The sequence below is a fragment of the Notolepis coatsorum genome, assembly GCF_963971535.1.
Source record: "Notolepis coatsorum genome assembly, chromosome: 20".
Classification (NCBI taxonomy): Eukaryota; Metazoa; Chordata; class Actinopteri; order Aulopiformes; family Paralepididae; genus Notolepis; species Notolepis coatsorum.
In genome coordinates this window covers 14,216,102-14,233,295 of record NC_140184.1, presented here as the reverse complement: position 1 = coordinate 14,233,295, position 17,194 = coordinate 14,216,102, and the positions used below count along the sequence as shown (strand labels likewise).

Sequence of the window (17,194 nt, the reverse complement as noted above, 5' to 3'; positions counted from 1 at the left end):
TGGCAGTAAACTTATGGGACGACTATTAGATCCTGAGAATGGCAATTTCAAATTTTTTGGCAGTGGTATTACTTTGGCAGTTTTCCACTGTTGCGGATACAAACATTCACTAAAGGATTGATTTATAATATGACAGATAGCAGGGGCAATTAAATCAGGGACCAATTTCAGAAGTTTCCCGTCAAGACCGTCAACACCTGGTGGTTTGTTTTTAGTGGTACTTAACATATGTTCTACATTACTTATAGTCACGCTATCAAAATTAAATTGACAATTTTTATCTTTCATTATTTTATTCTTTATTAATAAATAAGATTTTTCATTATCTATTGTTTGCATATTATTCCTTAAATTATCTACTTTTCCAATAAAATAATTGTTAATATGATTAGCAATCTCAACTGGTTTGGTGAGGAATTTTCCTCCTGTTTCTAGAAAGGATGGGGTAGGTTTCTTATTCCTGCCCATTATTTCATTTAGAGTATTCCATAATAATTTACTGTCATTTTTTATATAATTAAACCTATTTTCATAATACAATTTCTTCTTCTTTTTATTACATTTTGTAACAACATTTCTTAATTTACAATATACCTCCCAGTCTGATTTATAACCTGATGTATTTGCTATTAATTTAGAATAATAGAATCCAATAAAAATACAGTGGTACAACATATAATAGAATCCAATAAAAACAACAGTGCAATAAACAGGTAACATGGTGTGACATCTCGGTATCTGTAGTATTTACAGAGCATATACGACATGCTAGGTAGCTTTAGTAGTGCAATACACTGTTCCTGTTGTTATACTAATTTAAAGTGGCCTTTCCTCTTGGCCATAAGTGTGCGTGTGTGCGGCATGAGTGTTGCTAGTGTGTGAGCGTGCTCAGCGTGCGTGTCGTGTGTGTGCTTGTGTGTGGATAGTTCAGTTTCATATTTCTAGGCCAGAGACAATCTATGAGACAGAAGACTGCAGGAACTCAAACCCAAATAAAAAAGACATTAGCAACTTCAGAGGCCAGCCAGACTATGACTATGTAAATGTGCTTAACAAATAAAAAATAAACATTTACACTTTTTTTAATGAGCTAAAAGCTAAAAGTGGTGTTGCAATTTTGCAACCGACGGCCTTCTAAACTACACATATTCAGAGAACATAATTAAATGTGATGTACATTTATGTGGAGTAAAATTATATTATTAGTCCTTTCTCAAACCATTCCCTTCCCAGTAGCACTTCACTACAGAGTGTATCTCCATATGAAGCAATGGAGGGCACAAGGGGCCAAGTATGAAGAAAATGCTAACTTTGGGATACCCCCACCACTATCACTGAACTATATCCATTGGAAGAAAAAGCACTACCTGCAATTAAAAGTACCCTTAAAAATAAATAAGTTGTGAGTTATTTTAATATATACGTGCTCAATATATGGACAGTTGTTGATTTGGACAGTTCGAACTTGAGTGTCAACCACACATTGTGATTTTAATAATACATTTTATTTAAAAGTGCATATTTCAAGAAACAAGACACTTTACAGAAAATATACAAGTGTTAGAACAAAATAAAATTAACGCCAATTGTCAAGTTATATGCACATCATGACAACAGGGAACTCGTATTTGCAGGACTTATTTCCTCCATCCTGTGTTTCCATTTGCTACCTGTTTAAGGGGTAGTGGTGTTTCATAAGTAAGCACCAATGCACACTGGCTGTCAGAGGCCTCCATCATCCCATCACACAAAGGCCTTGATCCTCCAATCACAAATGATGCTTCCCAGGTCAGAGGGAAGCAGCAGTTGTGAGTGGAGGATCAATTAAAGAGGGCGGGTCTTGAGACAGGGCAATTCATTGAATAGTAAGACAAAATTCATAAAGCCTGAGCTGATCTCAAAAGTTTTAATAGTACATTCAGTTCATACAATGTTTTGTAGAAAAAAAAAGTTTAGAATTCACATTTATTAGCTCTTATTGATAAAATCTAATCTCAAATACAAAGTTATTTCAGTGCCTTTATATAAAGTATGTTAATTTAATACCTATCAAATGGCTATCAAGACTTACATAATCAAGAAAGGAAGAGTGGTCAATTATTTATATATTGATTTTCTTTACCAGAATAAATACTATTGCCTAAGCGAAAACCAGAATTCACACATTATTAGGATCTTGGACAATTGTATGTAGCCTACATGATGGACACGTCTCTCCCAAAGCTAGAAACATGAGACAAGATCCTAATCTCTGATGTCTTAAAAAGCCAAATAGAATGGGAGACATACCATGTGGGAATGGGGTGTGTTCTTCTGGGGATATTAAATTAACTTAAATTAATTCACGACTGTTAATACTACACTTGAAGTAGCTAATTTAAAAGCTCAAATATTCAAGACAGTCAGTCAATGGAACAGCTCCAGAGAAGCCCATGGTGACATCATAGATTAGTGTTGGTTGTCCAGTATACTAATTTTAACAGTCCAACATAACTGGGAAAATTATTAATGTGAATGTTGTTTCTTAAGAGAGCAAAAACAAAGACTTAAAGGATATAATTAACTAACCAAAATCCTGTTAATCATAATGCAGCAGAATTACAGCAATAGCTCAAAACCTAAATAATTTATCAGAACTATATCTCTGTACAGCCAATTACCCTGAAAAATCAAACCGGCAAAGAGACCAAATTCTCTAGGATTAAATCTTATATACACATCTTAATCTAGGATCAACCACAAACCATTGCAGAAAGTATGAAAAATAGTTGCATTCCATGACAAAAATGTCTTAATAACCTCAGTGTCCCTACCCTATAACAATAAGTGGATGGGTCAGCTTAAGTCATAAAAACCTTTGGAAATGACTTTCCGTGTTTCAGAGAGACAAATGGCGTTTAAGAAGCAACATTGTCTCCCAATGCAGCTTCTCTGAGAATGTTAGCGCTGTGGCCCATCCCCTTCTTATTCTAGTCCCTACCAAGGACGTATACAGATGCCAACGGCGCATGTATCATGCTTGCCCTTGAGAGATCTTGGCCTACGTGGTCGGAGCTCTGCAAATTATCACAGACGAGAGGAGCAAAGACTTGGTATTGAGCACTTTTGTGTATCCATTACTACACTTCAAGTAGCATCATGCATGCGGTCATTGGCAGGAGTACCATTGTGTGTGTTCAGGAGGATACTCTTGTTTTAGCCTAGAAGCACTATTGAAAAGAGATGTCAAGTAGAGGAAGATTTCAAAAGCTTAATAAATTCGTGGGACGCTGTTGTGTCTAGGGACCTGTGTGATCAGTTGCTACAGGAGAATAACATTGGCCAACATCGGCGTAACCTGCGCTAGCAGATAAATAAATTGTCACGGCTGCTGTGGATGTTTTTGTACCACTCAAATTAATTTACTCCTACTTGCTTTGCAAGTGTTGATATTGTCTGTTAATGTTGATGCACCAAATTACCAAGACAAATTCCTTGTATGTGCAAGCTTACTTGGCAATAAAGACGTTTCTGATTCCGATTAATTGCAAACTAAATTTCATTACTCATTACTAGTTTCATTACAACTAGCAAGCGGATATGCACGACAATTTTTGGATGTTGAGATTGATTTCTGTGCCAGGCTGAGTGACCGGATGCAATTCCGGTCGAAAGTAGAGGAACTTTCATATGAACGCAGAGAACTGAGGGGTGACATTAGGAACCGTAGACATCTCCTTTCAAAAGTGCTTCCTGGTCTTCTTAGCATAGATCCAACACAGACTTGTTGATGACAGGGTTGGTCCAGTCATTTCTCAGGTCATCCAGATGATTGTCAAAGTCTATGAGGTTCTCATAGGACCTGCCCTCCAGGAGCGAGGACGTGATCTTCTGGGCCTCGTGCCAATCCTCAAAGCAGTCCCTGGAACACATGTTCAACAACATACATTATCCATAGGGCTAAAGAAAGACGAGCCATGTTTACTCTGTCTATTCTACTATTTTATTACAGGTTTTAAACTGTGTGGGTATCAAACAGGAAGAAAGACTGTCAGGTTTTAAACTGTGTGGGTATCAAACAGGAGGAACGACTGTCAGGTTTTAAACTGTGTGGGTATCAAACAGGAGAAAAGACTGTCAGGTCTTGAACTGTGTGGGTATCAAACAGGAGAAAAGACTGTCAGGTCTTGAACTGTGTGGGTATCAAACAGGAGAAAAGACTGTCAGGTCTTGAACTGTGTGGGTATCAAACAGGAGGAAAGACTGTCAGGTTTTAAACTGTGTGGGTATCAAACAGGAAGAAAGACTGTCAGGTTTTAAACTGTGTGGGTATCAAACAGGAAGAAAGCCTGTCAGGTTTTAAACTGTGTGGGTATCAAACAGGAGAAAAGACTATCAGGTCTTGAACTGTGTGGGTATCAAACAGGAAGAAAGACTGTCAGGTTTTAAACTGTGTGGGTATCAAACAGGAAGAAAGACTGTCAGGTTTTAAACTGTGTGGGTATCAAACAGGAAGAAAGACTGTCAGTTTTTAAACTGTGTGGGTATCAAACAGGAGAAAAGACTGTCCGGTTTAAAACTGTGTGGGTATCAAACAGGAAGAAAGACTGTCAGTTTTTAAACTGTGTGGGTATCAAACAGGAGAAAAGACTGTCCGGTTTAAAACTGTGTGGGTATCAAACAGGAGGAAAGTCTATCAGGTTTTAAGCTGTGTGGGTATCAAACGGGAAGAAAGCCTGTCAGGTCTTGAACTGTGGGTATCAAATAGGGAAGAAAGACAGAACGAGCTCCACTGAAGCGTCCCAGAAGTGGCACTACACGCTCGAGTACGCTCGTCGCTCCAACCTTGTCTCTTTAGGCTGTGGCGCGTGTGGAGCCTTGCGAACTAGAGGGTATAGACAACAACAGGGAGCAGAAAAATCAACGCCTCTATTCAAAAGGTGTCTGGTGGAATCAGTGCAGCAGTCCCTGCAAAAACCCTGACGGGACTAAAAACCTGCTACTTACATTTACAGTCTTGGTTCAGGATTATCACTACCAGTTATTTAATTTTTTATAAATACATTTGAGATGTATTTTTACTTCGAAGTTCAGTGTATGAATAAAAGGCAGGAAATGTTAAGATTCAATATTTTTTTATTGTGTATATCTATATACTTTACTTACTCATAGTATATATTCAGATTCAAAGTCTTATTGACCATATTTATTGTAACGTATATTATAATATAACTGATATGGCATACACACTCATCTGCACATTTGATTTGATTGCGCCTACTTGCTCATAATCAGAGTTAATTATATTGTTGCTGCTTATTTTTATCTTTATTATAATTGTATTGCCTATATTTATGTCTTCTACTATTACCATGCCCATACCTGTACCCCCCCCCCCCATGCTGCTATGATGCCTGAATTTCCTCAAGGAGATCAATAAAGGAATATCTCATCTAATCTTAATTTCAGGATGCAAAAAAAAAACAGTAACCTGGAAACAGGGAGTAGACCTAAATGGGGCACTGTATATCGATGACCTCTCAAAATATAAGGACAAGGTCCTTCATAGCTCATAGCGTAAAGCATGGTAGCAAAACTGCCATTGGTTCCCCCTTACCACTTTCAATGCCCAAAACGTGATAAGACGTTTTTATCAGCCCAATGCCACGACGACAATTAGCGTTTTATTTTTTTATTGGCGATCTGAATTCATATTTCATCAACCGAGTCTCCCGTTGGTATGCAGCCCCTGTAGGAGCTCAGATGTGAAAAAACCGCCCCCTATCGTCTCCCAGATGGTAATGCAACCTTTTGGAATGGACTCAATGAAAATGGATGAGAAAAGAAAAATCCGGAATCCACATTTTACTTCTCAGGCATGTAACCCGAGCCGATCGGATTCATTGTGGAGCCTCAGAACAGCGTGGAATACATATGTACAGTATGTAGCGTTGGATCAATAAAAGCGATCGATTTTTGGAATGGCGATCAGGAATTGGAATGATCTTTTTGGAGAACATCTGATCTAAAGGAATCTATTTTACAAGTCTTGGGATAATCAGAGTTGTATTCGCTGAGATCTCAGCGTTCGCCCTATGTGTGATGGGTCTGTGTGTGGGCGATCGCTTTGAGGAAATCAGAGAATCGATTTGTCAGATCGCCTATATAGCGTGCATACGTACACATATACTATCGATAATCTAGCGTTTATTTGAAAACTATTCATAAATAGGCCGAAAAATGACAACGTTTTTGTGTATTCTAGAATATTCCAGTAAAGGGCGATTATCATGGAATATTTATATTTTCCTTGAAAACGAGGGCTTCTCAAAATGCTATAAAACGAAAATGAACCGATAAAAAAACAATCCGCTTCGACAATGTTGACTGGAAAACGAGTCATTGATAAGCGACGGGCAGATTAGACACATAGCCATAATTTAAAACATAGATTAGGCGTTATTAACGCTAACATTGAAGTGGATGGTGGGCATTCAAGCGGTAAATCAAGATTAAGTTTGGGCTCTGAAAGTGTTAAGCAACACATGCAAGAAAGGTGTGGCTTGTGGTATTACAAGGCACTTTGGATAAAAGCATCCACCAAACGGCATGTGATTATCAGTAGGGATGAGCTCTTCAGACAGAGACATATGAGCTTTTCATCAGGCTGGGCTCTTTAAAATACTACCTGGAGCTCTCATACCATCTACATGCTTATGGTAGAGGGGGGTGACTGATGTTTGGACAAGCGTCTTCCTCAGAGTCAACAGCAGATATATATATATATATATTGTGGCAACCCCACGCCACCACTGGGCTTGGTGATTGAAGGGCGCTACGTAATGACCCAATGGCTAGGCGCTGCCCATATTTGGGCGTCTCGCTTCCAGGCACACCTGCCGCTAGAAGGCCATCAAGACCAGCTAGCGAATCACGATGCGATGCGCGTGTTGAGGAGAGTGAGCAACTAGGGCCCCAAGGATACACGCTCACTCTCGCATATCAGGAGCGAGGGGACAGACCGGTAAGCGGAAAAGCCGCCCTGCAGACAGTCTAAGTTGAAGTCAGAGAGAGTGAGGAGAACCGTGAAATGTTTGGTTTGATTCGAAAATAAAGAGAAAGTATTATTTTGGGAAACACAACTCGTCTGTCTGTTGTTTTATTCTGCCACCCATACACCTGGAATTGCCACAATATCCTCTCACACATTTAGGTAACCATCAGCCACTTTGAAAAATAATAAAGAAAAATGAAGAATAAATAATGGCATTCATCACAATTAGTAAATAATGTAGAGACATCAATTTACATTACATAATATACATTTGTCCATATATACGCTTCCAAACATCAGCAACGCCCCTGTAATAAACATGCATGAGTGCTCCAGTGTCTTACCTTGGGTTGTCTATTTTCAAGTGCCCAGGTGAAATTACTTATATGTACTGTTCTGTGCTGTTGAGCACCAAAGCCCTCTCATTCCAAATGTGGCTGGAGTGCATGCGTTGGACTTCACTTTTGGGACTTAAGAGACATATGAGCTATTCAGATGAGAGACACTTACGGATTTACATCTCTGCTCCTCCACTTGTTTTCATGATGGTCATATATTAGGACAATGGGTTCAAAACAGCTCATTGTCAACCTGCTGTTGTCCACCTGAGGAGGGGGGGAAAACAAGCATAAAATTACGAGGGTACATACTGCATTGTTTTGTTGGGAGAAATACTCTGGCTGTGACAGAACTATTCTCAATAACATCAGTTACGCCAAGTCAGTTAAGTCAACACTACCATCACTATTGCAGCTTCGCTGAAGTTCTCAGAGATCCTGGCAGCAACTTTCTCCGCAACTTGGTTTGGTCTGTAGGAGAGGAGCAGAGAGTTTAGAAACGTGGCCACCGATGCCTGACCTATGGTTCAAACATAAGTGTTTCTGTTGAGGGCGAACGTATTGGGCAGTTTGATAGCATTACGGTCACATGCACTAGACTAGAGCAGACTATTGCCCGAGGCAATATGAGCCTCTGTGTGTTTACTAGGGGTGGGACAATACATCGATCCAGATCGATATATCGATCTATTATCAATGATCAAATAGGATCGATGCAACGTAAAAAGATCGATTCATATTGCGATACTCTTATTTTGAAAATCTCCTCATGAGCATATCCACCCGACTGGCTGCAACAACAACAGTAGCTCAGCGCAGCTCAGCGTGTGTAGACATTAGACAACATTGCTTCAGAGTCCACCTATTTTGCCCGAAATAAGTGCCTGTTGTTTTTTTCCCCCACAAGGGGTCAAATGCATCTAACATGCTTTCCATCCTCGCCATTCCTTTATGCCCACGTCGCGTTAAATACCGAAATTAACGTTGCGTTAGCATGAGCTAACTAAGCTAAGCTGATAGAGAGCAGCAGAGGTCCACTAGGGACTGGGAAGGAGGGGGGGTTACTGCATTCTCGAGATAGCCCCACTAACAGGATCTGGCCGGTACTGCACCTTCTGACTCCCAATATGCCTTTTCCAGCCAAAATACAGCACTGTGATAGGATATTAACACTATGATCGCCGATGACGAGTTAAGACGTCATTCCTAGCCATGCTCATTCTGCCGAAGACGCCGTAACTCGTCTTTGATGTCAATATTTCAAAAATCTGTGCTCGAAATCATATTTCCCCTCCGGAGCCCTGAGACACACTGCAAAGCTCCACTCAACTCTCTAGCGGTTCAAGAGCGCCATCTGGTGGCCGATCGGCAGATCGCCAACCGGAAATGACCCTTTGAACCGGAAGTGCTCATCCATATGTGGTCCGGGCACTCGCTATCGTTAGAGAGACTCCGTCTTGACACAGTGAACATCGATCGGTGCAAATAACTCGAAAAAACAACATGATTTGGACGTATATACTATTATACAACCTGGAAATGGATCGGGCATTTCTCCATCCCATAATAGAAAAAATTCTGTTCCACGCTCATCTGCCAGCGGTGCGAGGAAGCCACGGTAAGATTCAGCGTTATATTCTAACGTGTTTAAATGTTACTGATCGTGTTAAATGGGCATATAATATCGTCTCGTATCTACCCGCGTCCGTACAACTGAAAAGGGTTGTCCTAGCGGGCGTCACAGCCGCGAAGAAGCTAATAGCAATGAGATGGAAGGAGCCGGAGAAGCTCACAGTGATTAACTGGTCCCTAACACTGTTGGATGTGATTTATCTTGAGATATCCACGGCGCGGGTGATTGGGGTAGGGCAGGCTGGGATTGACCTGTGGTTCGCAGCAGCTGAGAAGGTCAGGACCGCCGTGTGCGGCTGAGCGGGGTTGGGGTGCTTGTTCGGGGGAGTCCGGCGGTCTCATGGGAGGGGGAGGAGGAAATGTCTTGTATGTCTTGTCTTTTGTTATGTCCTGAATTTAACTGGGGATTTATTGGGGGGCAGCTATTTAGCTATTTCTTCACTATTTGGTCATTTATTAGATAGCCCCCCTTGAAACCTTGAAATTTTGAAATTTAAAATTTAAAAAGGTTGAACTTTATTTTCTTTTCTTTTTGTCTTTATAATTTATAAATTGTTATTCTGTATTATTATTGTTTTTGTTATTTTCCTGTGAAGTTCTGTGTATTGTGATTGTGGTTAACACTTTAACTGCCAGAAGACGAGTTTAGGCGTCCTTCCCCGCCATGCCCAAGTTGCCGAAGACGCCGTAACTCGTCTTTGATATCAATATTTCAAAAATCTGTGATCGGATTCATATTTCCCATCCGCTGGCCTGAGACCCACCAAAAAGCCCCACTGAACCCTCTAGCGGTTCAAGAGCGCCATCTGGTGGCCGATCGGCGCAATCGCCAAAGAGGAAGTTACTTGGACGATGTGCTGCTCACCCATATTACTTCCAGGCACTCTCTATAGGTTCCGGCACTCTAGCTCGTCACAATACATAGCGATCCGTTGCCAATAACTCGATAAACAACATGATTTGGACGTATATACCATTATACAACCTGGAAATGGACCGGGTATTCAAACATCCCATAATAGGAAAATGTATACTCCACGCTCATCGCCCAACGGCGCGAGGAAGATACGGTAAGATTCAGCGTTATTTTTCAATGTCTCCTATACTAACTGATCTGATGAACATATGACCCACACTAGATGAATGGTATAATGTTGCCCACGGAATTATAAACGCCCCCTCACCCATCCGGTCAACATCAGATGATGTGTAGTAACTTCTAGAACCATGTCTAGTTGGAATTTTTTATATCGCGCCGATTGCCATCAAACTGTATTTCATCATCAATATAATGCATTTGGGGCTATAGATCACGTTCTGGAGAAAGCTGCAGAAAGAGATGAAAACATACTTATACATTAGACCATACTTTAGTATGAATATGTGAATGAAAAAGTTTAACGTTGCTTCACCCTGAACAATATATATAGGACATTGAATGGGCCCTAATAATGGCAATTTAGCAATAGAATTTAAAAAGTTATAGCCCTGCAAAGAAGGGGTACTTCTCCATAGACAAATAGAGCTGGCAACCTATGGTATATCATGAATTTAGCCTTAGGCAATCAAAGTGTTAATGTGTTGTCTTGTTTCATGTGATTAATAATAAAAAAAATTGATCAAAATAATAATAATATCGTCTCATATCGATCGCAGGCACCTGAATCGAATTGTATCGTATCGTGGCAGACTTTGTGATATCGGAAAATATCGTATCGTTGTCCAAAGAATCGATATCGTATCGTGATGAAACTGGTGATTCCCACCCCTAGTGTTTACACGGGTAAGGGAGGGGCAGGGGAGGAGGAGGAGGAGGAGCGGCAGTTTGCAGGTCCTTTGTGTGTCTGAGACAGAAGTCAGCGAGTGAGATCTCCGCTAAGAATTGGATCATGTTTTTCGATCGGTTTTCACGATCGGCGAAAATAAAGCATTATCGGAATTCACCGATCTCATATTTATACTGAATATCGGCCGATACCGATTACTGGCCGATCGATCGGGGCATCCCTAGCATGGATTTATAAGAATCAAACACTCCCGATTCATGTTCTTTGGTGGATTATGTTATGGACACGATCGACATCAATACTTGGAATGGCGATCAGATAATTGGAATATTCTTTTTGGGTTACATCCTAGTCAAGGTAAGGGCTATATGGTATCAATCTTGCGTTGTTCCAATAATTCCTTCATTGCGATGTGTGTAATGTACTGTGTAACGTATTCCGTTGGTGACGATCAAAGCATAAAAAAATTACCCCTCCCCCCCACCCTTTCATGCATTCATGATGAAACATAATAATACCAAGTTGATTTCGAAATAGTAGCGTATACAGGCGAGAAATGGCACGGTTTCTAAACTTTCTAGTGAAATGCACGTATTGCTGCATAGCGTTGTTTTCTGGGATTAGACAGCATTACTCTAAAACTATACTCATATTCACCACGGTATAACACGGGAATGTATGGATGACATTTTTATATTTTTTTCACAAATTGAACGATAGATACTCGATGTCAAATGGGCAATATTATTATATCCATAGCTATAATATATAATATAGTTTTAGCCCTGCAAACACCGCCACGTATTCGTATACTTTAAAGCGCTGGCCTTTCAACAGTAACAGTAAACAGCGCCCTCTGGAGTTAACAATCACTAGCGATCGTGATATACTCAACATTGTGTCCTGTACAATAAGGTTGGATGGTCCTCCTTGGTGGAAAAAGACTAGATTTGCATTGACATTTGTTTCTTTAAAAACAAACACTGGCATTTTAAGGCCCTTATTGGTAAGCTACCTCATACTACAGTATTGGAATGGAATTTTGGAAACTATGGAACCCGTTCTAGTGATTGGCTGGTCGCTTACCCTGTTTGCTCGGAACAGGGTAAACTGCATTTAGCTATGATGCCCCCTAGCTCATGAACTCCAACAATCCAAGAGTTTAAAACCATGTTCTCCAACCTTTGTCAATCAAGTTGTATGTGTTTTAATTGATTTGGTATGCTTGCTTTTGTCTCGCCTTGTTGTCTTATTATTGTTATGATTTTATATGCCTTTTATTTGATAGCCTTTTTTTTTTTTTTTTTTTTTTTGTATGTTTCTCCCATCCCAATTTTAGTCGTTATGCCAATTCCCTTCCTGGTCGTTGCGCGCATTTACCCCCCACTTGCCGGTCTAGGGAGGGTTGAAGACTATCACATGTCTCCTCCGGTTCTTTTCACCTGACAGCGAGGACTCTCACTGGGGGAGTGTAACGCGTGGGAGGATCACACTACCTCACCCAGATCCCTTCCTCGCTGAGCAGGCGCCCCGACCAACCTGTAGGAGTCGCTGTTTACAACGACCCGGACCCACCACACCGGCTTCCCACCTGCTGACACTGCCAATTGTTTCCGTATGGACAGCCGACCAAGCCGGAGTTACCGCAGCAGCTGGATTCGATCCCACTGCCTCTGCGGTGGTAGGCAGACGCTTAGTCCGCTGCGCTACCCGGCCGCACAATTTTTCTTTAGCTTATTCGTCATTTACAGCATGTCTGGGAAACCTCAGCTGCCTTTCTAGTTTAAATACAGGTTTGAAATTAAATTAAATAAAGCCATAATTGGAGATTACTTCTTTATTGGAATGGCCGTCTGAACCCTATGGTACACCAACAAACAATTGGCTTACACTCAAAGTGCATAGAATTCATAGTGAACTTGGCAGATCTGTCTTTGGCTTCTGTGCTCCTGAATCATGGAATGCCCTGCAGTGGACATTAAAATTAGGTGCACTAGTGTCCGTGGATCGATTTAGAGCAGTGGTGACCGAGCATATCACCACAATCTGTAACTGTTTTTGAGTGTTTTAAAGGATTCCATTTTTATAGTAAAGTTTTTTATATTTTTTTTATTCTTTGGACTTTATATAATATCATTAATGTTATGTGATTGTAAATGCTCAACTACACCGTGAACGAGGGCTACCCGCGGAGTACTTTGAGAACTTTCAAGTTGAAAGAAATTAATGAATTCACAACGTCTACGAAAATGAGCCTCCACGTTCAGTTTTGTGGACGGTCATAGATTCTATTCTTGAATTACACCCATTTACTGGTAGCTAGTTACTGGGTCCTCTTGTGAAAGACCAATTCACACATCTACACTGCTTGCAAATTTGCCCTATGAAGGAACAAGTGAAAATCTGCATCCATTCCACGCATGCTCAGTGCTCACACACGTGCCCTCCATGCCCAATTTCAGTCTTCTAGGGACAAAAACTGGCCGCTAGAGAGTACGGGTAGGGACACTTTTGTGGACCAACCAACCAACAGAGTGAACTATAAGCTGCTGGTCGCAACTATAAAAGTATGAACCACGGGGGAGCTCCAGTAGCTCACCACGTACCGCGAGCGCTATTTCAGCGCCGTGGACAACCGTGCTCGTCACGGATCTGGGGCTTAGCGAGTTCGAATCCCGACTGCAGCCGTGCCTTTCCCAGAGTGTCTTCCCCCCCATCTGAACCCTTTCAGCCTGTTTCTGTCGGTCAACCTTGACCAGTATAAATGTGATAAACACATAAAAGAGCCAGGGGAATGGCCAAAGTTTAAAAAAAAAAAATGAACCACGGCTCTTTTTCTTCTGACCACCAACTCCTCTTTAAACCAAGAATCAGCCAAGTAACTTGAATGGCCTCTCAGTGAACAAAACCAACAAAGAGTTTGCAGCATAGTATGGATTAATATTTGTCCCAGTCAATGTCCCTAGTTTCTGCTCCAAGGTTCCTTCCATCTTCAATGGTTGCCAAACTTGCCAAGATATCTTGGTGGATGGACATACAGACACAATACACCCTGCATACCAGGGGTGGAAAGTAAGTAATTCTATGGCTACATTTATATTATTATTACCCAAGTAGAATGTTGAATGGAGGACCTTACTTTTACCAGAGCACTATTCTATCAGGGTACTTCACACAACAACACTGTTTGGTTGTGTATGGTTTGGTTGCGTTACCTGAAGTCCTTAGTCCGTTCATTGGCTTGATAATATCCAACAATGATGTATTTGTTTTCTTTACACCAAGTATCAATCTGTGGAAAGAAGAGCATGGGCTTTGATTGATTGAACATTTTATTAACAGATTGCAGAATGGGTACAATACAGTACAGCTCAATACACACAATTGTTAAGGGGATGCAGCCCAGAGAAATACTTTCATCTCGTTTACATCAGGGTCCCCCATTTTCAATTCATAACATAAATTACATACAGGTAGACAATACTGTTGCATCTAGACATTTATGACATACTGTACTGTTTATGAGTATGGCATTTTAAGTTTATGAGTATAATGGATTGATTGAAAACTTTATTAAAGGGGAACTATCTTATAAATGGCCTTTTGAGTGTTTAGCATTGTTTCCTAGCTATGTGAACTTATATTAATATGATCTATGTCTCAAAATTCTCATATTGGCGCATTCTTCCAATTCTCCTCTCACAATATTCACCCTCACTGAACTGAGTCATTTGAAAATGTGCCCTATATGTGATGTCATAAAGACACCGCTGCATGTTAATGTTCAGGCGAAGACGACGCTGCGCAGTGGTTTAGGAGCCCAGGCTCAAAACAGCTCGAGATCTTGAGGTAGAAAAATGCTGTTTTTGAGGACTTGATTAGAAATACAAAACAATGAATAAAAAAAATATATATATATTACAGAGGTGTTCCATAGACTCACAGGAATTGTGTAAAAGTGCCCAAATAGTGAAAGAAATAGTAAAATAGTTCCCCTTTAACAGATTGCAGAATGGGTACAGTACAGTACAGCTCAATACACACAACTGTTAAGGGGATGCAGACCAGAGAAAGACTTTCGTCTTGTTTACATCAGGGTCCCCCCCCCCCCATTTTCAATCCATCAGGAAATATGGAAATATGAAATATGACAGAAATGGCATCAGCTGTAAGTCAGCCATTCCAGAAGAGAATCATTGCAAGAGCTAACGTGGGTTACACCGCTAGATAGATACGTACCAGTGTCAAAGCCACCTCCAGCATGGGTGCCAATGCGAGGGTGCCGTGGAACAGAGGAACACAATCCACGCAAAGCACTGGAGCAGAAGATGGGCTCTCTTTCTTTTTCTCCTTCATTTTCTCAGCAACCAGCAACCCATTCACGGCACAGTGGGGATACTTTGCAGCATGCAGAAGCATTTTGCAGTATGCCTGAGTTGTCAATATAATAGGCATGTTTAATGATGACAGAAACGATAGATTATGTTGTGGAGGAGGGTCAGATTCTAAAAGGCTTGAAGGCAGAGTGCAGTGCTGTCTGTCTGCTGACGTTAGCTAGCGTTCGATTTCATGCCCGAGGAACAACGGCTATGATCCAAGAGAGACAGCAGCAGCCCGTGTCTGGACCTCTACAACCTCGAACGTTAAGTGGTACATGTACAACTTACAGTTTGTGAAGATCGAAATAATGTCGCCAGCTAGCTCTAAAACGACGATCAGAATTCCGAAATTAAGCTAATCTAGCCACTCACTCAAGCTGCACCGGTGCTATCGTAAACCAGGCTGAATTGTCGTAAACCAAAAAAAAAAAAAACGGAAGGTGACAATAGGGTCCAGCTGCAGCGCCGGAGAATCCTCTCACTGGGCAAGCCTGTGGCAGCCACAGAGGGCTCGCGCTGATGTACGTCTGGCGTAAAGTACGAACCTACTTTCTATAGAAGCAGCTCGGAGGTGTGCTGTTTTAGCCTGTTCTTTATCATAAATCGATCAATAGAGACCGTATTATATCCCCAATTATCATATCATGGGGTATCATTGGAAAGCCACACTCATTGGCTACAACCCTGTCCAAATGATTGACGGAGCTAGAGCCCCCGGAGGTCGGGGGTGGTAATGTGTACTTTGGCGCATGCCTCACATATCGGCATGTAACTCGAGAACCGCTGAATGGATTTTGTCACCTGAAAGGGCAATTGACAGGCAACAAATAGGGCTTTAATTCTATTTATATATTGTGTTAAAAGAAATGCACACCCAAACCGCTAGAGGTCGGCAAAGTGGCGTGTTGCAAATCGTCCTCATGAGGGCCCACATGTATGCATTGGATGTTAAGAGGTTAATGTTTTTCATTTTAATTTTTTGTAGCCAAGAGTAAAGACCATAACCCTATCAAAACAGTAGTCAAAGTGTATATTTAAATTTTTACCAGTGTTTTTTTTTTTTTTTTTTACTTTATTTTTTAGCGTTTATCGCTTTTCTGGTCAAGATACAGAATTGAAACAGGATATAGAAACAGGATATAGATCAGGGGAAGACATTCTGGTAAATGACGGCGGGTCCGGGAATCGAACTCGAGTCCACCAGATCCGTGACGCAGCACGGTTTTCCCTGACGCAGAAATAGCGCAGAGATATGCGGTGAGCTACTGGAGCTCCAAATTTTTACCGGTGTTTTATACGATTTATCGGAAATACGAATTTATCGGAAAAATGCTAATTATATCTCTTTTATCGTAAAACCGCAAGGAAATGACTAAATCCAGATTCAACCCTGCCATTGGAAAGAGGAGCCTTTTCCCTATCCATAGATGTATGATTTGGCCATAATAAGGTCAAGGTCAAGTTCAAGGTCAAATATGAATTCATAATTAAAATCGATTATCATTTATTACTGTATCTACAAATCCTTCTGTTTAATCATCGTCCCTTTATTAATTTGCCTCGATTTTTTTTACACTTGATCTCAATAAGGTGGTGAATGAGCTCAGTGAGCCAAATCAGAAGGACCTCAATGTTTTCATGGTGTTATTCACCGGCACAGATGCAAAAATAAATCATAATTTATATTCTCCTTTTCTTCATTACAATTTACTCAAGCCTAGTAACAGACACAATATTTCTGACACTGGAAATACATACCCCCAGGGAGGGCCGGACTGGGGAAATAATTCATACCGGGAGATATAGCGCGAAATATAGCCCCAATCAGGCCACTTTTTAAGCGGGGGGTCTGGGGGTTCCCCACCAGGACATTTTTTGTTACAAAGACTTAATTTCCTGCATTCTGGTGAATCTTAGTGCATGTGAATCACAAACTAATGAGCCAACAATTGCTTAGTACAATGTACTGTTATGAACCTCAAATAAAACTGTTGTGGCACTAGCAAGTTTCAAGTTTCAAGTTTC

The 17,194-nt window shown here is 40.9% G+C and overlaps 1 protein-coding gene across 1 annotated transcript; it reads right to left on the bottom strand.

The window, feature by feature from the left end:
- Positions 1-1,491: 1,491 nt before the first annotated feature.
- Positions 1,492-15,557, bottom strand: emc8 (ER membrane protein complex subunit 8). Its single transcript, XM_084337558.1, has 5 exons — positions 15,030-15,557; positions 14,006-14,082; positions 7,773-7,842; positions 7,544-7,638; positions 1,492-3,901 (listed from the first exon to the last, which is right to left on the bottom strand). The coding sequence occupies exons 1-5, from the start codon at positions 15,243-15,245 to the stop codon at positions 3,742-3,744; spliced, it is 618 nt and encodes a 205-aa protein (XP_084193684.1). The 5' UTR covers positions 15,246-15,557; the 3' UTR covers positions 1,492-3,741.
- Positions 15,558-17,194: the final 1,637 nt, after the last annotated feature.